Here is a 26,446-nt window from a genome sequence, read left to right as displayed (position 1 = left end):
GAAAAATCTTCACTGGGTTTGTGCAAGAAGAGTAATGTGAATCACCACATCTTTCTACCAGGGTCATCACATACTAACACTCTCTAAATTGACACTACCATACCCTAATGACCTCCAAACACCTCATTTAATTGACTTTTTCCCCACCTCATGCCCCCCAACCAACAAGAAAATTAACTTCAAATTTCCTAAAAATGTATTATCTTTGGTGAAACTAAACACATTCATCACCCAACAAAAATCAAAGAAGGTCAATCATTCACTTAATAAACCAATGAATAGAAAATGTATTACTTTTGATGAGACCTAATACAACACTTCCAATGTAAGACTCAATAGCGCCACCCAACCACCGTAAAAAAAGATGCATAATTCCTATTTCCACAACCCGATGAGAACGAATGAGAACGAACGAACGAGAAATGGTGAAATAAAAGGTGGAGAAGAGACAAATTCTGGAACAAATGCTGAATGAGAGGCTCGAATAAAAGCTCGAGAAAAGGACTGAACAAATGATGGAGTAGAAGATAACACCTAAGATGGAAGAGAAGTGGAGAAAGTTAACCTGCACCCCAAAATGTTCAAACCTGTAACAAAATTTTCAAAATTTTTCGGATTTTCCAGCACATCCACATGGGCAGTTATATCCTGATCCATCCAATTTCCAGGTGTTCAAGTAACATTTTTTTTTACATGAGATAATTTTTATAATTATATTTTACTTGTTTATCATATTATTATTATTTGAAAGTATTCCAAAAATATTTGTATTACAGCCAACAATCTAAGGTTTTTTTTTTATCTACAGAGTACATTTACAATCAAAGTATGTAAATGATGCTATAATATTTACAGATATTTTAAAAGTAAAAATAAATAAATTTTCAAAACTTTTTACTGCCTAAAAACATATATAATTATAATTAAATTAAAATAGTATTAATTTGAAAGTTGTTACCATTACTCATTCAATCAACCTACACTTGCTCTTGAAGGTCAAAACTTCTCAACCTCCTCCTAAGCCAATTGCATTGCAGTTCGTCCCCAACACCACCCTGCACAATCCCATTCCAAAGCGCCACCGCTTTCTCCGAGCAACCACCATCAATGAATTTCCCAAAAAGCCCTCGACCTTCTTCACCTCATTCTCCCTCCTCCCCTTCCTCTTCTCCTTCCTACATTCCACCCCACCGTACTCAGCTGCACCCTCGCATGATCTCCCTCTACACTTCTTCTTCCACCCACACAAATCCAAATCCCCACAAACCCCACACCGCCAAATGCCTTCTCTACTTCTTCGCCTTCCTCTTCTTCACCGCTCCCTTCATCTTCTACCTCTTCTCCACCGCCCTCCAAATCCACTCCAACCCCAAATTCGCCGATTCTCGCCCCGCCTCCTTCGCCCTCGCCCTCCGCGCCGGCCCCGACGCCCTCCGCCTCTCCGTCTTCCACTTTCTTGGCCCCGGCCTCGGCCTCCTCGCCGCCGCCCACTCCGCCGCCGCCGCCCCCGGCTTCGCTGCCCCGCCCGACGCCCTCCGTGGCGCCGTCGCCGAGCTTGTTCGGTTCGCCAAGGGCAAGGTGCCTCGCAAGGAGTGGAAGAACACCGTCGTGCGGCTCGCCGCCTCCGAGGAACTCGAGGAGCTCGGCACCGAGGAAGCAGAGAAGGTTCTGGAATGTTGCAGACAGGCCTTGAAGGTGTCCGGGTTCCTGTTCAAGGATGAATGGGCGCGCGTCGTTTCAGGTTAGTTTGGGTTTGGTTCGATGTATTTGAGAAAATATGTACTTCTTTTAAATTGAGTTTAGAATTTTTGTTAGACCAAAGAGTTTGACAGTTAATGTAGTGAATCCAAGGTCGAATTGTTTAGACATTGTGTGAGTTTTGGGCTTTACCATATTAGTCTGTTGCAAAACCGTGGGACATTGGTGGACATCTCCATGAACTCAAGGAAGGTGAGAATTTAATTAGAATGCAATAACAATGTAGTTCCGGTGTTATTCAATCACATATTGTAATATACAAAAAGTTTGTTGACTTTTATAATATATACTTTGATCACAAATTGCTACGTAAGGTGAGTTTGATTGGCTTCTATAATATATAATTTCCATGGGCTTAAATATAAGGAAAAAAATAATCATGTTTAAGTGAGCTTAAAATAAACAAATTTTAAATAATTCAAACTTATTTAATGATATTATTTCAAAGATACCATTGTGGTTAAATATGGACACTATCCTGTGATTGGGGTGATTTGGAATAAGATCAATAACATTAAATGAACTTAACTAGCATTCTTAATTAGTGTAAAATTAGGTAATTTTGCAATATTTGAGTATAGTAATTTAGAAGTAATAAATAAGTAGCATTTCTGTTTACTTGAAAGTGTAAAATTCTTTAGATTAACAATGCATTAATATCGAACTCAAGAATGCTTGTTTGGTTATGGGCATGCATAATTTTAGGTGAGTCACTTAGTTGGGGGATGGATTCAACTTTTATAATATATACTTTACAACCCATAGGTAAGATAATTTTTCATTGGCTGAGAGTTTAAATTCTAAATACTAACAGTGCATTAAGATTGAAACTAAAGTGTGTGTTTGGTTATGGTTGGACGTGTAATTTCAGGTTAGTCACCTAGAAGGGGTTTGGTTCAAGGTATTAGAGAAAACATTGATATCTTTTTGAAAAGGGAGCAACTGTTTCTAAAAGTTAAATGGAGAATTTAATTATAATGCACTGCAGAGTGTCATGTATGATAAGTATGGTGAGTTTGCTAATTTTTATAATATCTATTTTAGTTCATACTTACGAATATCTCTGATTGGTTGGCAGTTGCACTTACTATGCATTACAATTAAAGTCTAAAGTGAAAACAATTTTTTTTTTTTGTTTATGTTTGAGGTTTTTGTTAGAATCCTCTCTTCAGGATTGGAATTGTTTAAGCCTAATCACACAGAAACAGATTCTGAATTTCCTCTCTAATACTGAAAACTCCTTACAAGCCTAGAACCAAGGTATACAAATACGCCTTAAACGGAGAGTACTCCTTTCAACTGGAATCTGCAAGTTTTACAATATTTTTCAGAAGTGTCCTCTCTACCCGAGGGAGGTTTACCATTGTGTTAAATATGGACACTATTTATTGGGAAAACTGAATTAGCTAACTCTCTTAATACCCTTTTACCCCTTATTTCTTCTTCTATAATACACCTTTAGACCCTATTTCCTTAAAGGTTGTTGCTCTGACCTGGTCCTAACAATACCTCCTCCTAAACAACCTTGTCCTCAATTTAAATTTCGGAAATTGCTCTTGGATAATGGAAGAATCTTCCTAAATAGCTTCCTTAGGAGATTTTCCTTGCCAATGCACAAGAACTTGGTGAATTGTTGCACCCTTATGAGTAATTGTCTGATTGTCTGAGATGTGAGGTTGATATCCTTCTTCGGTACCCTACAACTCATAGAAGGTCTATGTCCACAAGATGCTGTCCAACATCTTTCTTGAACTGGGAAACATGAAAAATAGCGAGTTGAAAGAAAAAGATTGAATGTATTTACAAATGTGATTACAATCTAAATTTATGGACTATTTATAATAGGTAATTAAAACTATACAAATCAAATTAAATCACCAAAAGATATCAAATATGTCATAATAAATAGAAAACATAATCTTCACTAATTATGGAATAATTATCTCCTAATTACACAACAGTCCCCCCGCCCCCCCCAGTTTGTGAATGTATATCTATCATTCTTAGCTTGCAAGTAAGATCTTTGAACTCTTTTGTGGGAAGTCCTTTAGTGGACATATCTGCCAATTGGAGTCTTGAAGGGATGTACTCGGTGGCTATAAGACCATTATCCAACTTCTCCTTAATGAAATGTCAGTCTATCTCTATGTGCTTTGTTCGGTCATGTTGAACTAGATTGTGTGCAGTATTGATGGCAAACTTATTATCACACGCCAGTCCCCTTAGGAGCTTCATATTTTACTTTGAGGTCATCGATTATGATCTTCATCCATAATAGTTCACAAACCCCTTGAACCATGGATCTAAAGTTTTCCTCTGCACTTGATCTTGCAGCTACATTTTGTTTCTTGCTTCTCCATGTCACCAGATTTCCACCCAAGAACATGCAATAGCCCGTGGTGGATCTCCTATCAACGATTGATCCTGCATAGTCAACATCAGTATATACTTTCATGGATAAATTTTTCCCTTTTTTGAATAGCAATCCTTTCCCCGGAGAGGCTTTTAAATACTGAATAATTCTATTTACTGTCTACAAGTGCCTTTCTCTTGAATCATTCATGAATTGGCTAACCACACTAACTACATAGGCGATGTTTGGCCTAGTGTGTGATAGATAGATGAGCTCTCCCACAAGTCTTTGATATTATGTCTTCTCCACCTTTGGGCTTTCCTCATCATTCCCAATCGTATGATTTTGCTCAATTCTTAAAGCCTAACTTACCAGTCTCTTTGAGGAGATCAATGATGTATTTCCTTTGAGAAACAAAAATGCCTTGTCTAGAGTAAGCAACCTCTATCCCAAGGAAGTACTTCAACTTCTCAAGATCCTTCATCTCAAATTGAGCTGCCAGTCTCCCTCAAAGTCTATTTTTCAATCTCATCATCACCTGTAATAATCATATAATGTACATAGACCAAAAGTAGAGTGAATTTACCATCCTGAGAATGTTTTATGAACAGAGTATGGTCACCTTGGCTTTGCCGGTACCCCAAAGATACCATAGCTTAAGTAAACCTTCCAAACCCGACATGAGGTGATTGTTTAAGACCATACAGGGCCTTCTTAAGTCTACCACACCTTATTCCCTTCATTAGTGGCACCATAACCAGGTGGAATCTCCATGTACACTTCTTCCTCCAAGCTTCCATGCAAGAAGACATTTTTAACATCAAATTGATGCATCTCCCAACCAAAGTGTGTTGCCAAGGAGAGAATAATCCTGACTGTATTTATTTTTGCCACTAGAGCTAAAGTCTCCTCATAATTGATCCCATAGGTTTGGGTGCTCACTTTTGCAACCAACCTTGCCTTATACCGATCCAGTGTGCCATTAGACTAATACTTAACTGTATACCTACAACCCAATGCCTTCTTATCCTTTGGTCTCTCTATAATCTCCCAAGTCTCATTCTTTAATGCACCCATTTCTTCATTCATGGCTCGAACCCGATTCTCCTCTTTTAAGGCTTATGATAAAATCAATAGCTGAAAGAAAACTCTGGTGTTGCATAAAAAGTTTTTTGTACACACAAATTGGGATATAGGATATTTGTCACAAAATATTTTTTCTTTTCTCAAGGCAATAGGTAAATCATTTAGGTTAGGTTCAAAAACGGTATTTCAGGTGTCCTCAAGAGTCTCATTGTATGAGTTCTTACTCTGGTTCGGACAATTGAAGTTGTTGTTCGACAAGGACGGGTTCTTGTTGCATTCGATGATATTGTTTCCCAAAATATTTGTCCTCATTATTCTTATTTGGTAATGATGCTGGCGCATGGTCTTTGTCATGCTCCATATAGTGAAATCCTGCAATAAAGGAAAATATGACAACTCAAGGACCTCAACTTCTTGAATACTGCCCCCCTTAAAGTTGAGAACTATGAGAGAATGACTTTGTTTCATGAAAGGTGACATCCTTGGAGACATAGACTTACGACTTTGAGGGTGATAACATTTGTACTCCTTTTTGTTGGAGGCATAACTAATGAAGGCACTTTTGATGACTCGCGAATCTAACTTACCACGATAAGAACTATGAACATGGAAAAAAGCAAGACAACCAAAGACACGCTCTGAAGACTAGTCATAATGGGAATAGAAGGATAGAATGTGGTTATAAGCTGAACAAGACTAACGCTCTCTAGAACCCGAGAGGGTAATCTATTGATCAAATAAGTGGCAATTTCTCCAATAAAATCTAAGAACGGACGTTTAGAAGAGTAAAGCTCTAGTGACCTCAAGGAGATGACGATTTTTCCTTTTTGCAACCCCATTTTGTTGAGGAATGTTCAAACATGTTAATTCATGAACAACTTCATTTTCCAGGTTTTGGTTCACATATTCTCTTCCATTATCAGAACACAATCTCTTAATTGGGTTTCCAAATTGTGTTTGAACCATTCGGTAAAAATTGACAAACAAGTGAAAAACTTCGAACTTATTTGTCATGAGGAATATCCTGGTAACTTGGGTACAATCATCAATAAATGAAACAAACCATTTTGCACCCGAGGTATTAAGAATAGGTGAAGGTCCCCATACATCTGAATGAATAAGATCAAAAGGTTTAGAACTTCTATCATTCTTGGGAAGAAAGGTTGTCTGATGGTGTTTAGAAAACTCACAAACATCACAATGAAAAGACTCAACAAACACTTTTTTAATAAAACAGGAAATAAAGACTTTAGGGTATTAAATGGAGGATGACCAAGACATTTGAGTTGAAGCCATATTTGAGAGGATGACCAAGATTTAGGGTCTGACTAAAGAGTTGAAGTGAGTGCATGCCATCTGACACACTCTTTATTTTCATGTTGTAAGTAATATAACCCGCCCTTCTCTTTAGCAATTCCAATCGTCTTCCCCATGGTAAGATCCTAGAAAACACAATGGGAATGAAAAAAAATATCATTGCAAAATTTAAATATTGGGTAACCTTATGAATAGACAAAAGGTTATTAGATAGTTTGGGAACATGAAACACATTTTTTAAAAGAATGTTAAAGGTAGATGTTATGTTACCACAACTAGTAACGAGGATATTCGAATCATTAGCAATAATAATATGTTGGTTGCCAGATAAAGCAGTGTAGGATGAAAAAGAAGAGGAATGAGGTGTCATATGGTCAGTAGCACTAGAGTCTATAATGTAGATATACACAGTACTAGAAGTATTAAAGGATAAGAAACTAGAATTCTTACCACTCATGGTTAAGGAACATGAGCTAGATGTCTTACTAAGGGAGACCGCGAGAGTGCAAAACCAACTGAGCTTTGCAGATTGGAGAAATCCGGTTCTAATGGTAGCAGTCCTGTTCACAAAACTCGTCGAAAAGTTTGTCCTGTAGTGGTCAAAGGTGCAAGGTGGTGGTCAACGAAAAAATGCAGAAGTAGAGTCTCCCAGGATCGGAAGCTCTGGTATCAAGTTGAAAGAAAAAAATTGAATGTATTTACAAATGTGATTACAATATAAATCTATAGACTATTTACAACCTAATTAAAGCAATAAATAATAGGTAATTAAAAGTATACAAATAAAATCAAATCACCAAATGATATCAAATCTGTCCTAATTAATAGAAAATGGAAGCTTCACAAATTATTATCTTCTCCTAATTACACAACATCTATAGTCCAGGACAATATGATAGGACCACACCTATTGAAATTGACTGACACTTCATCAAAGATAATCTTGACAAATGTCTAGTGGTTACAACTCATGTTCCTAAAGGATTTTAGATAGTGGACATTTCCATTAAGAGGCTTCCTCATTGCAGATTCTAGGATCTCTTAGGCAAGTTGGTAATGATCAATGTTCACTTGCTAACATGAGAGGGAGTGTTGTAAGTAATGAATTATTAGGATAAAAATACCCTCAATGTTTTTGTCGTGATTAGGAGATTTTTTTTTGGAATCTTCGTATTCATTTCAACAGTTTTATTTCCTTATTTTTTAAAGAGTTTGTTTATTACAAATAGAGGTGATTAAAATGTAATTGGTGTGATTTTTATCAATAAATAATTCTTTATATCCTTACGTAGTTCAAGTTTTATGGTTTTGGTGAGGTTGGGAATGTTAATATGATGCCTTTAGGGAAGTGTTGAATAGTGCAATTATAATCTTTTAGCTACTCGTATTTTTTCTTGAAGATTTTCAAGAGATATACTAATATATTGTTTAGTGCTGGAAAATGGATTCTAGTTTGGGTGTATATATATGTATTCTATTGGAGAATGGATCTGTTAGGATACACCGAGAGGAGGAGTAAGTTAGAATTAGAATAGTCATGAGTTAGTTACTTGATTTACTAGTTAGATATAAATAAGAAAGAAGGAGAGGGGGAGGGGGAGTGTGTAATATTTTTGTAGATTGAGCTTTAGCTCTTTGTGAAGGGGAAACCCTTGGAGGAGAGAGTGCTCTCCTATTTCTTGTTCTTTTCTTTCTATTCAATAAAAACCTTTTTTTTCTTCTCTTTATAATTCTTGGATCCTAACAGGATCCTAGTTCTCTTGAAAGTAAAATAGAAAGAGTGTCAACTAGAAAACAAATAGCCATGAACTGATGCTAAACACCCACCTAAATAAATGGCACACAATGCCATTTTATAAATTATATAAGAGTGTAACTTAAGACTACTATTTCTTTTGTATTATTTTGAAAAAGAATGTTTTACTGATTTTATGTCTCTTACTATTGATATTGTTATAGATGAAGTTATTCATGTCAATGATTAAGTTTATAATCTAAATATAGGGGAAGAACAAGGCATCTTTTCTTGGGTTGCTGTAAATTACGCTCTTGGAAACTTGGGACGCGAGCCTCAGGAAACAACTGGAATAGTTGAACTTGGTGGGGCTTCTTTGCAGGTTTTTTCATTCACTATATATGACCATTTTGTTCATATACAGATAAATCCATATGCATCAAAAGTCAATTCTTTTGTCCACAAAGGAAATTGTGGAGCTTTCTTTTGTAAACATGTTGTACATTTATGTGATGCAATGGCATTAGTTGTTTTTTCTCCTCTGTAATCTTGATGATGGACCATGAGGAAAAGATCTTAGAGGCCCAGGAATAAGTGGTGAGGATCAGAATATTTAACATTCTTAAGAATTTGTTGATAGGTCAAGGGTGTTTAATTTTTTGTATTGACAGTGCCGGGATTGGATTAAATTTCTGTACATAAATTATTATGTTATTGCTTTGATATATTTTTGGCCAACAAAACTCTGTATTGTTCCTTTCAGTAGATAGGAGGGAAACTTTAAGATGTAGGTAATTTTTTTGTCATAATCATTTAGAGGAAATTAGTCTTTGGAACATCTCTAGTGGTGGTTTCAATGAGTTCTTTAACTTGAAGAAGCCAAATCCTGAAAAAATCTATCATTCGGAGAGATCCTATGTGGCACACTGGTTTCTTCCTCTTAAGAATTTATTTTTCTATAAGAAAGGATTCCTTTAGAATAAAAACACAAATATCCAAGTAAAGCTAAACAAATGCTCCTAAGTAAAATTTATTTAAAACTTAAGTAATAATAAAAAATATTAAAGTATGTGACTTGCCTGAAATTATTTATCATTGGAGCAAAACTGAAATGATGTGACACTGAGGACCAGAAAAAGTATCGCCGGACTACAAATATGGTTTAAGAAACTCTTGTAGGGAATCCCTATTAGCATACATTTTCTTGTACAGGTGATACTTCCTTGGTTTTGTTAGAAAGTAAATTGTTAGTCAGCTGTAGTTTCTGGTATATTGAAAAGCTCTGGTAACTTTGTAAAATCATATTTATATAGGATTGTAGCCTTGTGTTAGCTTTATATATTAATCAAAGGTCACCCATTCCAGTTACATTGTTGATTTCTTTATTGTTTTAATATTAATTTTTCCTTTTCTGTTTTGGAGATATCTTAGTCTCCTTTTAGCTCAACTTTCCCTTGTTTATTCTATAATACTAAAACTTCCTTTTAGTTTTCAAAATTAAGTTATTCCTATGGACATATCTGGTAAATTTCTGAATACATTTCGATCTGTATATTGATATTTGCAGGTTACATCAGCTAAACTTAATAAAGATTTGGCTCACTCTTTGCGGACTATAAGATTGTCTGGGGTTACATACAACCTTTATACTTGGAGTTTGCCACAACTGGGTCAGGTGCCTTTCAGCTTTTTCTGATGTCTGAAACCAGTTACGTTTATTTTAAATTTAAATGTTTTGGATGATGCATATTAGTACTTGATATCAAATTTGTATAACACTCGAAAACTAAAGAATTATTTTATTGATATTGTCAGGATTCCTTGATTTATGCCACAGTTAATGTTTCTTTGTACAGTTTTAAATTACATAATTAGGAGATTTAATTACATTCCATAATTAGGGGGATTAATAGGCTAATAGTATATTTTATATTTATTGTACAAGAACATTGATCCTGAATTTTAGGGATAGATTATATCCATCATAAATTAGGATTCAGTTATTAAGTCTTTGTATTCTATTTAAGAGCAATTGGTCCTCTATGAATAATATTAGAAACAGTTTTTCTGACATGGTATCTGTGCTCTAAAATCCTTAGGAGTCTGTGTAATTTGATGTGCAGCCTGCATTGCTGCCAAACCACACCCCTTTCTTTCTCCCATTGTTTTCATCTGCAACACAACAACCTTTCCTTTCTTCCATTGTATTCCTTCTTAATATCCTACTAACAACACTCCCCCTTGAGTTGATGAATGGATATTTATCATTCCCAGCTTGCATGGGAGATCATGAACTCGTTTAGTGGGAAGACCTTTTGGTAATAGATCTGCGAACTAAAGCCCAGATGGGACATAACATAAGTAGTGATAAGGTCACTATCCAGTTTCTCTTTATTATAGTGTCGATCTATCTCTATGTGTTTTGTTCTGTCATGCTGAACTAGATTGTGAGCAATGCTAATAGCTAGCTTATTATCACAATAAAGAATTATAGACTCTTCACATGCCACTTTAAGATCATTTAGAATAATTCTCAACTGTAATAATTCACACACCCCATGTCCTATAGCTAGAAATTCAGCCTTTACACTAGACCTTGAAACAACATTTTGTTTCTTACTTTTCCAAGTCAGCAAATCTGCACCCAAGAACAAACAATATCTTGAGGTAGATTTCTTATTTGTGACAAACCTTGCATCATCTGCATTAGTATACACTTTTGTTTTTTATTTTTCATTCCTCTTAAACAAGAATTCCCATCCTAGACTTGTCTCTCCCTTATATCATGCATGAATTGACTAACTACACTCACAACATAGGCTATGTCAGATCTAGTGTGAGCTATGTCAGCTAAGTAAATGAGCTTCCCCACAAGTCTTTGATATTGACCTTTATTTACCTTAGAACTGCTTTCATCACTCCCAATTCTATTGTTTTGTTCTATAGGAATTTCACTGGTCTTGCAATCTGTTGGAGATCTCACATCGACTAGAGATAAGAACATTTCATAGTATATAAGTGGGTGCAAACCTCATCTTTTAAGATGGTTTTATGAGGTTGATTTAGACTTAAAGTCCACTTCTTAATATGGTATCAGAGCCCTTTAGAGTCTATCCTAGTGAGAGTTTGTTGGGCCTATCGTGCTACCCGCTACCAGACCTCTATCGGACCGCCTATAATATATAGTTTCACACACGAGTTGGTAGGTCTCGGCACGAGGAGGGGTGTGTTGGAGATCTCACATTGACTATAGGTAATGACATTTCATAGTATATAAGTGAGTGCAAACCTCACCTTATGAACTGGTTTTATGAGGTTGAATTAGGTTTAAAGTCCACTTCTTACTATAATCAATCTTGCTTCTTTGAGAAAATCATAAATATACTTTCTTTGGGAGATAAAGATGCCTTTCTTCGAGTAAGCTACTTCTATCCCAAGGAAGTACTTATTTTTTTAGATCCTTCATCTCATACTCAATAGCAAGCTTTTCTTTCAAGATTTGTTTCATGTTCATCATCTCCTGCAACAATCATATCATCCACATAGACCAAAAATATAGTAGGTTTACCTTTTGGAAAATGTTTGATGAACAAGGTATTGTCACCTCGTCACCTTGACTCTCTTGATAACCCATGTAGATTATAACCTGAGTCAATCTACCAAACCAAGCACAGGGTGTTTGCTTTTGTCTGTACAAGGCTTTCTTCAACCTGCACACTTTATTCCCTCCTTCAATAGACCTAAAATCTAGAGGAATTTCAATGTAATCTTCTTCCATTAAATGTCCATGCAAGAAAGCATTTTTCACATCAAACAAATTGTTGCAATTCCAAACCAAAATAAGCTGCCAATGAGAGAATGATTCTAATCATATTCATCTTTACCATTGGAGCAAATGTCTCATAATCAACACCATAAGTTTGAGATCCTTGATATACTGGAGTTTGATATAGGCTCTCAAACATCAAAATGAACCAAATCAAAAGGATGAACTCTTTTTGTATTACTGGGAGGATATGTGGCACGATGATACTTTGCAAGTTGACATACATCACATTTAAATGACTCAATAGACTCTTTAGTAAATAAGGGAGGGAACACAACCTTTAGAACAAAAAAAGATGGATGTCCTAGATGACAATAGAGAAGCCAAATTTGAGAGGACTCAAAAGTAGTGTAAGACTGGAGATAAGAGGTAGCTATTTTTCTACTGATACTATTCTTAGTTCCCAAGTTGATAAAGGAATACAATCCAAGTAATACAATCCTCCCTATTTCTTAAAAGTTTCAATTGTCCTTTTTGTGGCAATATCCAAAAAAACACAATGAGTGGGAATACAATAGTTTAAGTCACGAGTAAGTTTTTGAATGGAAATAAGGTTATTAGAAAGTTTTAAACATAAAGGACATCTTTAAGGTTGAGGGATGGCAAAAGAGAAATATTACCACGTCGAGTTATATGGATACTAGTCCCATTGGCAATAGTAATGTGGTTATCAAAAACAAAAACATATGATATTAAAAGAGAAGAATGCGGGGTCATATGTTCTATCACACCAGAGTCTAGAACTCTAGAGTCCTTACATATAGTGTTGGAGATCCCACATCGACTAGAGATAAAGACATTTCATCATATATAAATGGGTGCAAACCTTACCTTGTGAGCTAGTTTTGTAAGGTTGGGTTAGGCTTCAAATCCACTTATAAATATGGTATCATAACCATTTAGAGCCTATCCTAGCAAGAGTTTGTTGGACTTATTGGGCTACCCGCTATTGGATCGTTATCAGACAACCCATAAGTATATAGTCTCACGCACGAGTTGGAGGGTCTCGGCCTGATGGGGGTTTGTTGGAAATCCCATATCGACTATAGATAAGGACATTTCATATTATATAAGTGGGTGCAAGCTTCACCTCATGAGTCAATTTTATAAGATTAAGTTAGGCTTAAAGTTCACTTATTGATATAAAGTTTTAAAAACATTAAAAGAGGAATTAGAGTTCTTACTAGTGATGGTTAAAGAGCATGTACCAAAATGTGGCTTACTACTAATAAACTCCATGAATGATTTTAGACGTTCAATTTTAACATATAATGTAGACATTCCTTCTTCAATTGAAGAGGATGAAGGAGTCTTGCCAGGATTTTCAAAATTCGTAGTTGGTTGATAAGCCTTCCATGAGGGTTGTCCTTTTAATTCTGCTAGATGGTTGAGAGTTTTCTCCTTTCCATGTAGCTTGAAGCAAGTCTCCTTAGTGTGGTCAAATTCAACGATCCTCCTTACCTTTTAAGTTGAGTTTTATGCTTTGCATGATTTGAAGTCCTAGTTGTGGAAGCCTTTCCAGAGAACATGACAACTCCTTTAGTGGAGGATTCATTCATCATGACCATTCTACGAGCTCACCTCGAACAATGTAAAACTCTTTCCTTCCAAAGAATTTGTTCCCTAACAAGGTCATATTCAGGATCCAATCCTGAAAAGAACTTAAATATCCAAGATTGTTCAACGAACTGAGCAAGAGTGACAACATCTTGCTGTTTTCAAGCTTCAAATTTTGATACTGGTCCCAACTCAATCCACAAAACCCTTACACATTCTATAATATTCTGCAGCAGTGAGTGTTTTGCTTGGCACCAAAGATCTTGCTTTCTAACTCATAACATGTGGAGATGTCCTGTTGCATGGATTGAGTATTTGCAACGTCTTCCCACATAACATGTAGAGATGTTCTGTTTCATATAATTTCTATTGATTTTTGTAGTCATGGATCCCCATGACCATGTAATAATTTGAGTCATCATTGTCCCAAATGTGGAAACTAGGGTTATCCTGAGATATTGCCTCTTTCAATATGGTTGAGTCTAATCATGCCCTTTAACATGCATTTGATAAATTGAGCTCATTAGAGATAATTCCGACAATTAAGGCAGTTGTCATCAGGCTAGTGTGGAACATCAACATTGCTTAGTAGAGTTGTCATGCTAAAATAAATAATAGGGATTTCTTAGCCCTCCTCCTAAAGAAAACATAATATTGGGGTCTTGGAGGACAATGTGAGATTGCTAGTTTGATTGCAAGTCGATGGTGACAACTTTGACGATGTTGGTGCTTCTAGCAATGGCAGATGGGGACAACAGCAACTCTGGTGAGAACGACGGTGACAACTCCGATAGTGGTGGAAACAATAGTGATAAAAACACAAGTTTAGTGCACTTCAGGAAACCCCAATAATGAAAGGAAATGGGTGCACTTTAGGCAACCCTGAAAGAGAACTGTAGCTAAGATGGTAAAGAAGAAATGCAAAAGCAGGGCGGGAAAGATCGAGAGCTCTGATACCAACTTAAAAAGGATTAATCTGAATGAAAAAAGATATTTATTCAAATTGATTCATTCGAAATAGAACATCAACATTTGTGTATAGAGAACTCTAACCCTAAAGTAATGATTACAAAGAAATAATCTTCTAAGAGCTTCTAAAAGTGCCCTTAATATCCTACTAACAACATGACTCAATCATCTACTGGGTTTATATCTTATAGACCTTGTTCGAGCAACACAAATATTGAACTTGCAGATGGAACTTCCATTACAATTGTAGGAAAAGGAGATATTATGGTAAATGTTCTTGCCGGTTGACCTGGTCGTCGGTTGACTCTGGGAACAGATTGTGACTCCGTCTGCCTCTGTAGTAATTTGCTCTTTCCTTTGGGTGTTGGAATGCGGCTCCGTTTGAAACAGAGGGGGCCCTACCTATTTATTGCACTCCGACGATCAAGTCAGTACAGGGCTTATAGAAACAATGAGTAAGTAAGAAAGTAGTTTCAGTCTTAGAAACGGTGTACCGTTACCAGGGATCTCAAGTCCCTTTTATAGACTACTTTTAGGTTACTTCTTGTAACAACCCTTCTCTCACGAGAACCTTATCTCTAGTGAAAGTAGGTTTGATGGGAGGAGAGTTTGTTACAATGTGCACAATCTTAGTACGATAACTGCCATAATCTTTCCTCCTTGGAGTGCATAATCTTAACAACATGGCCGCCAGGGCACCAACTCATGTACCAGCATCAGGGGGCCATCTTTCCACTGTATGCGTACAAGCCTTTACGTATCATGCATGCAACTTATCCCCAAAACCCTAGCGCTCTTGGGCTTAGGTGTTTTTAGAGAATATTTTACTTGTGCTAGACCCGAATGTACTAAACACAACACTCACACTTTTTCGTTGACTAGGCCTTATACACATTGAGTATATGAATGAACCTCAAAGCACACATACCTGAGGCCCACTTACGTGACCCATTATCACGACCAAACCACCGATCTGATGTGCTTGACACAGGTGCTGATGTCCGATCACCGAGCACTGATGATGTGAATGTAACTACAAGAACACATGATTCTTGACATTCTTAGGAACAACTTGAGCTGGATTTGAAAGGCACTTTACTTTAGAATTGGATCAATGTTCTAAATTCAAGAACTCACCAAAACTAAGCACCAACCAAGACTCATATGGAAGTCCATGTATTGTCAAATTGAATCAAAAGAAAAGGAAAGAAGAACAAGAATTAAAACTGGACAGAATTTAAATGATAGCTACTGAACCAAAACAGAATTAAGAACACAATGCTGGAAACACAAAATTAAACGGTAGAAAAAGAAGTAAACTCTAGGAATCAAAACTACCGAATGGAAAATTGAAGAAAAGGGAAGAAGAACACTTATAGAAGAAGATGCTTGCTGGATTTTGAGAATTGGAAGAAGCCATTCACGCCACTTGGAACCTTGAACCAAGATAAGTGATGGAGTGCCACCACTTGAAGCTCACCATAGCTCACAAGATAAGGCAAAGAAGAAGAAGACTCAAAACTCACAAATTCTCACCAAATTTGAGTATAGTCTCTCTACTATAAAATTCCAATCTGAATTGTACAAGCTAAGCACCTTTATTTATAGCCTAAAGGTGCTGAAAAATAGGTGGGAAATTTCAAATAAAACTCATTTGAAATTCCCACAAAAAACAAGTCACATGGGAGGTGTGACCTTTTTCTACTATGACACCTCCTAAAAACTACACCTACACCCCCTACTAAGTCACATGGACAAAGTGACTCTCTCTAATACATTCACACCTATTTATTTAATATCCACACCTCCTACAAGAGTCATTCAAATGATGCTCTTTTATTTAATGCTTGGCCTTGCCCCTCATGGTTTGGACTTGGGCTTCTTGGACTTGGGCTTATTGGGCTTGGGCCTTCTTGGGCTTGGGCTTGGGCTTTGGGCTTGGGCCTCATCTTTTGCAAAGACTAATAAGAAGAACTTTAAATGCTTTGGCCCTTGTCCATTTCTTCTATTGATAACATCTTTTTGATTCTCATCAACTGAGCCCAGCGCTTTGGTCCTGTACAGTAAACTAGAATCTAATTTTGAAAGATGTTTTGCATGTTCCCAAATTATCTGCCAATTGTATTTCTGTCACAAGCTTACAATGAATTTACATTGTTTTGTGTTGTTTTTAGGATGCAAACTAGAAGAGACATTTATTGAGCAAAATAATAAACTTGGTAAATGAATTGAAGATGTAGTTGTGGATAGAAAATCTTATCAAAGTATGGTCGGGAAATTGATCTACTTGTCTCACACTAGGCTCGACATGGCCTATGTTGTATGAGTTGTAAGCTAGTACTTGCATAATCCAAAGGAGACTCATCTAAGAGTTGTTTATTGCATTCTACAATACTTGAAAGGAACTCTCAAAAAAATAATTCTATTTACAAAGGGGAATGAGATGATCTTTAAGAAACTCAACATGGAAAATTGTTGACAAACCAAGAGATAAAAGGGTTGTAAGGGGAAGATGGATATTTATAGAGATAGTTAAGACAAATGTGACAAGATAGATATAGAGACAAATTGCTTGCAAAGGGGTACACTTAAACTTATGGAATTAACTATTGGAGACATTTGCTCTAGTGGCAAAGATGAATATAGTGCTAGTTCTTCATTGCTCTGGCAACTCATTTTGATTACGTGTACAACTTTAGTGGCAAAGATCAATACAACTCTTGTTGAACACAATCATGGAATTGAAAATGAAGAAAGCTCTTGATTAGAAAAACCCCAATATCAGAGATTGGTAGGAAAACATATTTATGTATCACACACGAGACCACAATTAGTGTTGTTAGCCGATTTATGCATGATCCCATAGAGTGACACATGCAAGCAGTTGATAAAATCATTCAATACTTGAAGTCTAGCCTAGGAAAATGTTACTATTTATAAAAAAGACAATATAACCCTATAGATGTATACTGATCTAAACTATGTAGGTTTTGTTAATGAGAAAAAAATCTACCCTTTCTTATTCTATGTTTCTTGGAGAAAGCTTGACAATAAGAGAGTATCTTGTTCAATGGTTATCAAAGTCGCGAGTCAACTCGTTGACTCGTCCGAGTTTACATGCCCACATGCCCTTACCGAGTTAACTTGGTAGTAGACTCTCTTTTTGAATAATCTCGGCAGATTCAGAGTGAACTCGGAGTTAAATTCTGGTCCGAGTTGGCGAGTTCAATTGGGTCTTTTTTTAACCCAAAACGGTGTCGTTTTGAATGGGGAAAAATTAAATGAAATAAACTACCCTTAGGGTTTCACATTTCGTTTTCGTTTTGGTTTCACTTTGCGTCTTCTGTGAAGTGCGTGGAGGTGGTGCGTCTTCTTCTGTGGAGTGCGGCGGTTGTGGCGATCGAACGGATCGGTCGCGCGGTGGTGGCGGTTAGGTTGCAGGGTCGTGGCGGTTTGTGCGGTGGTCGCGGGTTGTAGGTCTACAACGACTTTGAAGTTATATAATTCTCATTCAGAACTAAATGAAGTTACTATTAATTTTTCTTTTTTAATATGAAAGTTAACTCTTATGAGTTTACGAGTCTAGTCTGCGGAGCTCCCACGAGTCTACTTAGACTCGCGAGTTTGACAATCATGTCTTGTTCTATTGTAGAAACTAAATTTCAAGCCCTTGCTCAAGGTGTGTGTTTAAGACTCTAGATGAATATCGTCCTAGATGACCTTAAGATAAAGATTGCCAACCCTATGCAATTATATTGTGATAACATAAACATTGCCCATAATCCAATACAACATGATAGGACTAAAAGTATTTAAATTGACTGACACATCATGAAAGATAATCTTGACAAAGGTTTTGTGGTTAGAACTCATGTCCCACACTAGCGGACATTTTCACTAAGGCTTTCTCAAGGTGGATTCTTGAATGTTGTATGCAAGTTGGGAACGAGGGTAAAAATAGCGAATTATTAGGGTAAAAATACTCTCAATATCTAGGAGAAAATATCTTTAAAATCTTGTTATTCCTTTCAACATAATTTTATCTCCTTTATTTTCTTATTTTGGAGAGTTTGGTTGTGTTAAATAGAGGTGATGAGAATGTAAATGGTGTGATTGTGATCAGTAAAAAATGCTTTATTTCGTTACATATTTCAAGTATATGAATATTATTCATTATCTATTATACACAAGACATAGTCACACGGTGTTAGGAACTCACTGAAATTGAAAAGCAAAATGCAATAATAGATGTATATCACGTTGGAGAATTTAAACTGAATATTTAGCAACCTTTTATATAATAGATGTATGCTCTCTTTCAAGTGGTTCCTCCCTTACAATGGGGTGATGCTTTTCTATTCTCAATTAATTAGAAGTCTGCGCTAAATGAGTTACAATTACAATTTAGCAACCTTTTCACCAAAATATCTGTCAGTCTACTGGACCCTTTTTCTATTATTATTCCCACTAATGAAACTAAACCTTCCAAACTTTAGTTGTCTATTTCCGTGGCCTAGCTAGCAGTTTTTGGACTTTACCTTTCTAACATTATCTGTGAGTTTTTTTTTTTTAAATACTTAAAGGTTTGTTGTTTGTGTTTTCTATTGTTACAACTATTTGTTTTCAATCAATTATAGGTTGCCTATGTTTGGCCAAGTTATCTATGCCATGTTCTATTGTAATCAAATCTAAAATCGTTGTACAGGATGTGGTATGGAAATCATTAGAGGAGCGACTGAAATATAGAGAGTTCAAGCTTTGTAAGTATGGTTTACTGTTTTTATTTGTTAATAAACATTTTTCCTGGGAGTAATCTCTAACACAAGAAAAAATATTGTTTCCTCTTTATTTACATTTGAGATTGGAAAATAATAGTGTATACTTTAATGTGCAAAAGGTCTTAAGTAATAGTGAATGATATTTTGGTTCAAATAGTACTGAAGAGTAATTCAATTGCTTCCATAGTATATTATTCATTATTCGCTTTCTATAATTGACGGACTAAATTTGTCTAAACTATTTTTGGGAGGGTCAAATTATTGTCACTTGTATACGAGGGACGAAGAGGATTTTTACTCTTAATTTATGGGCAAATTCTTCCTTCACCATATCAATTTGAACTTGCATCCTATCATCTTTCAAAATTTCCAAAATTACTCTTTATTCTGGATTCTAAAATCTGGAATTCAAAAAATACATTCTAGAACACAAAATCTGGAAATACATTATAGAAAAAAATTTCGACAATTCAGAAATGTTTTTCAGAAATTCAAATCCAAAAATGTATTCCGAAAAGGGGTTCTAGAACTATTCTTTTATCCACACTCTTCTTTCATTTAAGTGGCATTTTCATCATTTTAGTGGAAATTGAGTGCAGATTGAAATTGATATGGTGCAGGAAGAATTTGGCTAATTTATGAACAATCCCTTTCTTATTTGATATAACCCGTTTGACTTTCATAATGTAATTTTCAATATTCCTTGTGATAATATTGATCTTTAGGTTCCGTGGTTTCTTACATATATGGTGTTCACTTTTCTATTCAGTTGATATGTTGGTTGCTAGCATTTATTTGTGCATATAGAATAGACTTGGAATAAAACTATTATTCAATGGATCGTTAAATTTTTTACATGGGATGTGAAAGTTTTAAAGAAAAATATGCTACAAAATCATTTGTTTTATATATAATTGAATAATTACAGTTAGATTTTTGTATATTGTTTTTGCAGCTTCAAAATCTAGCAAAAGAAATATCATCAATCCTTGCATTCCTAGAGGGTATGAGTACCCTCAGATCTCTAATGCAAGTTATGTAAAACGCCTAATCTTTCAACCAGCTGGAAATTTCTCTACATGCAGATCAGAAGCTTTGTCATTGTTAAAAAGAACAGAAGGTTGCATAATGTTCTCATATTTTACTGTTTTAGCATAAATTTGATCATGCATGCTCCCTCTCTATCATAGGACCACCCTTAAGAAATGACATCTTGACAATTTTTTTACTATATGATACTTTACTCAATGACACTTCTGGTTAGAATCCTCGACCATTCAAAACCCTCCATCGGTAGCTCTTTCCAAATCAGCGCTGATATCAATTGACAAGTATCCAATAGGGAAACCACCCTCAATAGCTAGCTATTATGAGGAAGAAACCAAACACTTAAATACTGTACCGAGCGTCCCACTAGGAATTGCATAATATCCAAGTTCCAAAAAACCCACTGCTTTATAAATTAATGGAGCATTGTCTTGTGTTGGGTGGATTCTGATATTTTTGGTGGAGTCTCATAATTCTTGTGTCAATAGTTTTTAATTCTGGTCCAGTTTTGAGGAAAACACTTAAGCACTTGATAGGACCAGTAAACGGGTCCAGTTTTTTTGGATTTTAATTCATGATTGTATGTATGATCAATATTTGTTTTGAGCAATGCAAATAATCTTATATAGTTAATTGCATGCTCAGTATAATTTTTTATTTTAAATATATTCACCAATAATGTTTTTCTCTTTATACAGATGGATGCCTTCACCCACCTTGTAAAATCACTTCATCCTTCTTTCAGTTATTAGGTGAACAAGTTTCTGAAAGCTTCTTGTATACTTCTGAGGTTAGTAAGCAGTGATGGTACATTGGTTTTTAATGGTCTATTCTGCTGCTGCTACATGTAGTAATTGTTGTTTAGCTGTTCTGTGCCCCTTTTTTCTAAAACTATTGCAAACATGAAAGGCCTTTTTCTGCTCTTATCCTTGATCAGAATGACTCCTCTTTGAAAAAACAATGGAAATCCCAACAAGGATTTCACAACTGTATTATTTGATGAAAAGTATTATCTACCAGAGTTGTTACAGCCAATAAAAAAGATAGACCAGAGCCTATGACCCCCCCATCGAGAGAGACTCTCTCCTAACCACCCTTGTACAATATTCTTTTTGTCTTTCCTCATTTCCTCACTGTCTTATTAAAGTAGGCTGTAAAACAGAATATGCTGACTTAATTCCTTTTGCAGAAGCAGTAACGGTATGCCACCTCACTAACTAATTCTCTCTTCCTTCTAGAGTATACTTTCCATGTAAGGGGCTTTTTTGGAGTTAGGTCCAACATCTGATCCCAGTCTTGCTTGTTATCATAATTGGGCTCTAGGGTCCTATAACTGCCTTCTGAAAACTCAGCCTTGTCCTCAAGTCTGAAATGAGGAAATTGACTTTTGAGAACAAGGTCATACTCCCACGTAGTATCATCAGTGCTCTGCCCTTCCACCTGAATCTCCACTGTTTCATTGTTTGGCCCGCCTCAGTGATTACTCTTCTGCCCAACACACTTGTTCTCGCCAGTTGAACTTGGCTGGACTGGATGGAGAGCTTCGCTTCTGGTTTGTCTCGTCTCCTCTTGGTGCACTGGAACAACGCTCCGTTGGGACAGAGGAGGCTCTATCTGTTGATCACACTCCGACGATCAAGTCAGTGAGCACATACAAAATAAGTATTTAGTTTAAGTCTTAAGTATTCAGAAACAACGTATCTTTATCGGGGTCTCAAGCCCCTTTAATAGATTTCCCTTCAACTTCTACTAATGAAAACATAATCTCAACAGAAAGCATATAATCATAACAGAAAACCACCTGTTCACGTGAACCTCTTATCTTTGGGTGCTGACAACAAAAAAATATTCTGTCTACATGTGCACCATTATTCTCGGGTGCTAACAACATTATTCTCAACAACTTTTACTTGCATTTAATTAGCGTATGGGTTATAAACAAACCCCCCAGGCTGAAAAATCGAGCTGACCATACCAAAGTGCTTGGACCGAGGTCCCGAGCACTCCTTAAGCCCCCCATGATGGGTTTCACTTCATGACCGGTTCTTCTTGGAGATTTGAAAAGGGTGGCGGAAACAATGGATGTGATGGATCAAGGAGCGCTCATATAGAGCTATGGGTTCCTTGTAGGTGCATGAAAGGTATGGAGAGTGATTGGTTGGGCCATATCACTTGGAGAAATGTGGAGGTGAAGATCAAAGTGTCGAACCTAGAGAGACTAGACAAGGGAGTAGAAACTTGCAATATTTGACCGCATTTTACTCATGAAATTGATCTTACAAAACATGAGCCAAAGCACCCTATTTATAGGAGATGGTGCCTTAAAGAGTATTAAAGGAAAAGAAAGAATAGGGTAAATCCCTTGTGTATATTGAACACATAGGGTTATGTTTATATAGGAAAAGAAAGATATGGGAAAGCTCATTACATAAATATGAAATATCTAACAATATATATAATATCTAATTATATCTAATAATATCTAACACTCCCCTTCAAGTTGGTGCATATAGATCATATGTACCCAGCTTGTCACAAATGCAATCAATCCTAGGCCCTCGTAAGGGTTTAGTAAAAATATCTGCTAATTGATTATCTGAATTAACAAAATCAGTCTTGATATCTCCCGATATAATCTTTTCTCAAATGAAATGACAATCAATCTCAATATGTTTGGTCCTTTCATGAAAAACTGGATTTGAGCTAATATGAAGAACAACCTGATTATCACATATATTAAAGGAAAAGAAAGAATAGGGTAAATCCCTTGTGTATATTGAACACATAGGGTCATGTTTATATAGGAAAAAGAAACATATGGGCTAAGCCCATTACATAAATATGAGATATCTAACAATATCTATAATATCTCATAATATCTAATTATATCTAATAATATCTAACACTCCCCCTCAAGCTGGTGCATATAGATCATATGTACCCAGCTTGTTACAAATGTAATCAATCCTAGGTCCTCGTAAGGGTTTAGTAAAAATATCTGCTAATTGATTATTTGAATTAACAAACTCAGTCTTGATATCTCCTGATATAATCTTTTCTCGAATGAAATGACAATCAATCTCAATATGTTTTGTCCTTTCATGAAAAACTGGATTTGAGATAATATGAAGAGCAGCCTGAATATCACATATCAGTGTCATTTGAGTAACCTCTCCAAATTGCAATTCTTTAAGTAACTGTTTAAGCCAAATAAACTCACAAGTAGCCGAGGCCATAACTCTATATTTTTCTTCTGCACTAGATCTTGCCACAACACTTTATTTCTTGCTCTTCCAAGAGATCAAGTTATCACCAATGGATACACAATAACTGGAAGTTGATCTTCTATCAAATGGAGATCCTGCCTAATCAGCATCTGAATAACAAACGACTTTAGTACGATTATTATGACCATATAATAGACTTTTTGCAGGAGAGCCTTTAATGTACTTCAGTATACGAATGACTGCATTCCAATGATCTTCACATGGAGAATTAAGAAATTGACTCACCACACTGACTGCAAAGGAAATATCAGAACGAGTAATAGTGAGATAGTTCAATTTTGCAACTAATCTCCTGTACTTCTCAGTATCTAAAAGAGGCTCCCCTTGATTGGGTAGAAGCTTGATATTGGGATTCATGGGAGTATCAACAGATTTTGAATTCATCAACCCAATTTCCTCCAAAATATCTAATGCGTATTTTCTTTGAGCGCTAACAATACCAGTGTTGGATTGTGCTACCTCAATCCCCAAGAAATATCTGAGTTTGGCAAGATCTTTGGTCTGAAAGTATTGACAAAAGTGTTGTTTTATTTGTGAGATGCCATGGTGATCACTGCTGGTAAGAACAATGTCATCAACATATACTACAAGATAGATACACCCAACACTCGAATGACGATACAAAACTGAATGATTTGCTTTCACTGCGAGTCATACCAAACTGTTGAACAACATTGATACATTTTCCAAACCAAGCCCTAGGAGACTGCTTGAGGCTATATAAGGATTTGCGAAGACGACATATCAATCCAAAAGACTCCCTTTGAGCAACAAAACCGGGAGGTTGCTCCATATAAATTTCTTCCTGCAAATCCCCATTAAGAAAAACATTTTTGACATCCAGCTGATAAAGAGGTCATTGTTGAAGAGCAGCCATAGCAATGAATAAGCGAACAAAAGCCATCTTTGCCACTGGAGAAAAAGTATCACCATAGTCTAAACCAAAAATTTGGGTATAATCCTTAGCCACAAGACGAGCTTTGAGACGATCAATAGTACCATAAGGACCAACTTTGATAGCAAAAATCCACCTGCAACCAACAACAAATTTCTTAGATAGTAAAGGAACAAGTTCCCAAGTTCCATTATTCTGAAGCGCATTCATTTCATCAAGCATGGCCTGACCAACTCGCACCAAGCATCTCTTCGCGATCCTAAGTTCCGATTCGTCTTCTGGGGAACTTTAGCTTGTCTGTTACCCCTGGCATACTCAAGTGTTCTTTATAGGATACTCGAAACTTGGGTCGAGTTGTTGACTCTTCCATGGCCTTCATCTTAGGCCATCTTTCATAGCAATGTATGGTACATACCTCGAGTCTGTTCTTTTCTCCGAAGAGGTTTCGTTGCCTTGAATGCGAATTGCCGTTCTTCCTTAGTACAGTCTCTTCTGCCTCAATGTGGGCGACAACTCGTTCATGTACCTCGGAAAATGTCTCCGCTGGATTCCTGATCAACGAATCACTGAACGGTCTTGCCGCTATCCCTTGTTTAAAGGTGGCGATCATCATCTCTTCATCATGCGTTTGATGTCTTACTGTGACCGCACATAACTTATTCAGATAATCTTTCAGTGTCTTTCCCTCCCTTTGTCTGACGCCGAAAAGGTCGTACAACCTCGAGGGTTTGACCTTATTGACCGAGAATAGTTCTCTAAACATTTTGGAGAACTAAGAGAAAGAGGTGATCTGATCATCCAGGATTCCATTGAACCATTGTAGGCTGTACCTATAAAAGTGCCCATGAACATCTTACATCGGATGGCATCTGGTTCTCCAGAGATAATCATCTGGGCGTTGAATGTTGTAAGATGATTTTCAGGGTTCTCTATCCCCGTGAAAAAGGCGATCTTGGGTGTGATCACGGGCTCATCCATAATCTCCTGCGAGAATGGCTTGGGATTATCTTTTGCTAACAAGTTCAAAGATCATTCCCTAGTGGAACGTCGGTCACGTTGGTGAAGGCTTCCGTTCGGAGCTTCTTCTGCTCGGCCTTGGCTTCCTCTTGGATCCGCTCTTGGATCTGCTCTTGCTCTCGTTTGTGCTCCTCGCTCACCTCTTGGAGAGCCTTCATGGCATCCATGAGTTGTAAGACGGGGGCATCATTTCCTTCAGATCCCTCCGGTCCTTGTGTTGTGTTTCTCATCACTTTAGGAGGCTCAATCACAAATGTGGATGTGATCAAGTTTTATCGTGCCCCACAGTGGGCGCCAAATGTTCTCGCCGGTTGACCTCAGTTGGACTGGACGGAGAGCTTTGCTTTTGGTCTGTCTCCTCTTGGTGCACTGGAACAACGCTCCGTTGGGACAGAGGGGGTTCTGCCTGTTGATCACACTCCGACGATTAAGTCAGTGAGAGCATAAAAAATAAGCGTTCAGTTTCAGTCTTAACTATTCAGAAATAGCGTACTTTTACTGAGGGTCTTAAGCCCTTTTTATAGATTTTCCTTCAACAACTTCTACTAATGAGAACATAATCTTAACAAAAAGCATATAATCATAACAGAAAAACCATGGTTATCATACTCGCTAGTTAACTCGTTGACCTGTCCGAGTTTACGTGTCCACATGCCCTTATCGAGTTAACTTTGTAGTAGAGTCGCTTTTTGAGTAAACTCGGCAGATTCAGTGTGAACTCGGTGAAATCGCAAGTCTAGTCTGAGTTGGCGAGTTCAATTGGGATTTCTTTTTAACCCAAAATAGTGTCGTTTTGAATGGGGAAAATTAAATGAAATAAA

The 26,446-nt window shown here is 36.6% G+C and overlaps 1 protein-coding gene across 3 annotated transcripts in view; it reads left to right on the top strand.

Moving 5' to 3' along the window:
• Positions 1 to 542: 542 nt before the first annotated feature.
• The window catches only part of LOC137831034 (probable apyrase 6), a 37,662-nt gene continuing 11,758 nt past the window's right edge, over positions 543 to 26,446 (top strand). The window contains exons 1-7 of one of the 3 annotated variants that reach the window (XM_068638526.1): positions 543 to 668; positions 996 to 1,741; positions 8,519 to 8,631; positions 9,817 to 9,924; positions 19,307 to 19,361; positions 20,335 to 20,499; positions 21,125 to 21,216. In XM_068638526.1, coding sequence (XP_068494627.1) covers positions 634 to 668; positions 996 to 1,741; positions 8,519 to 8,631; positions 9,817 to 9,924; positions 19,307 to 19,361; positions 20,335 to 20,499; positions 21,125 to 21,216 — 1,314 coding nt within the window. In that variant the 5' untranslated portion in view covers positions 543 to 633. The remainder of the gene's footprint in view (positions 669 to 995; positions 1,742 to 8,518; positions 8,632 to 9,816; positions 9,925 to 19,306; positions 19,362 to 20,334; positions 20,500 to 21,124; positions 21,217 to 26,446) is intronic. The other 2 variants (XM_068638524.1, XM_068638525.1) reach the window with 2 other exon arrangements.

Source organism: Phaseolus vulgaris, chromosome 6 (genome assembly GCF_000499845.2).
Source record: "Phaseolus vulgaris cultivar G19833 chromosome 6, P. vulgaris v2.0, whole genome shotgun sequence".
NCBI lineage: Eukaryota > Viridiplantae > Streptophyta > Magnoliopsida > Fabales > Fabaceae > Phaseolus > Phaseolus vulgaris.
Note: the sequence above shows the minus strand (reverse complement) of the source record. Positions and strands in the feature narration are given on the sequence as shown.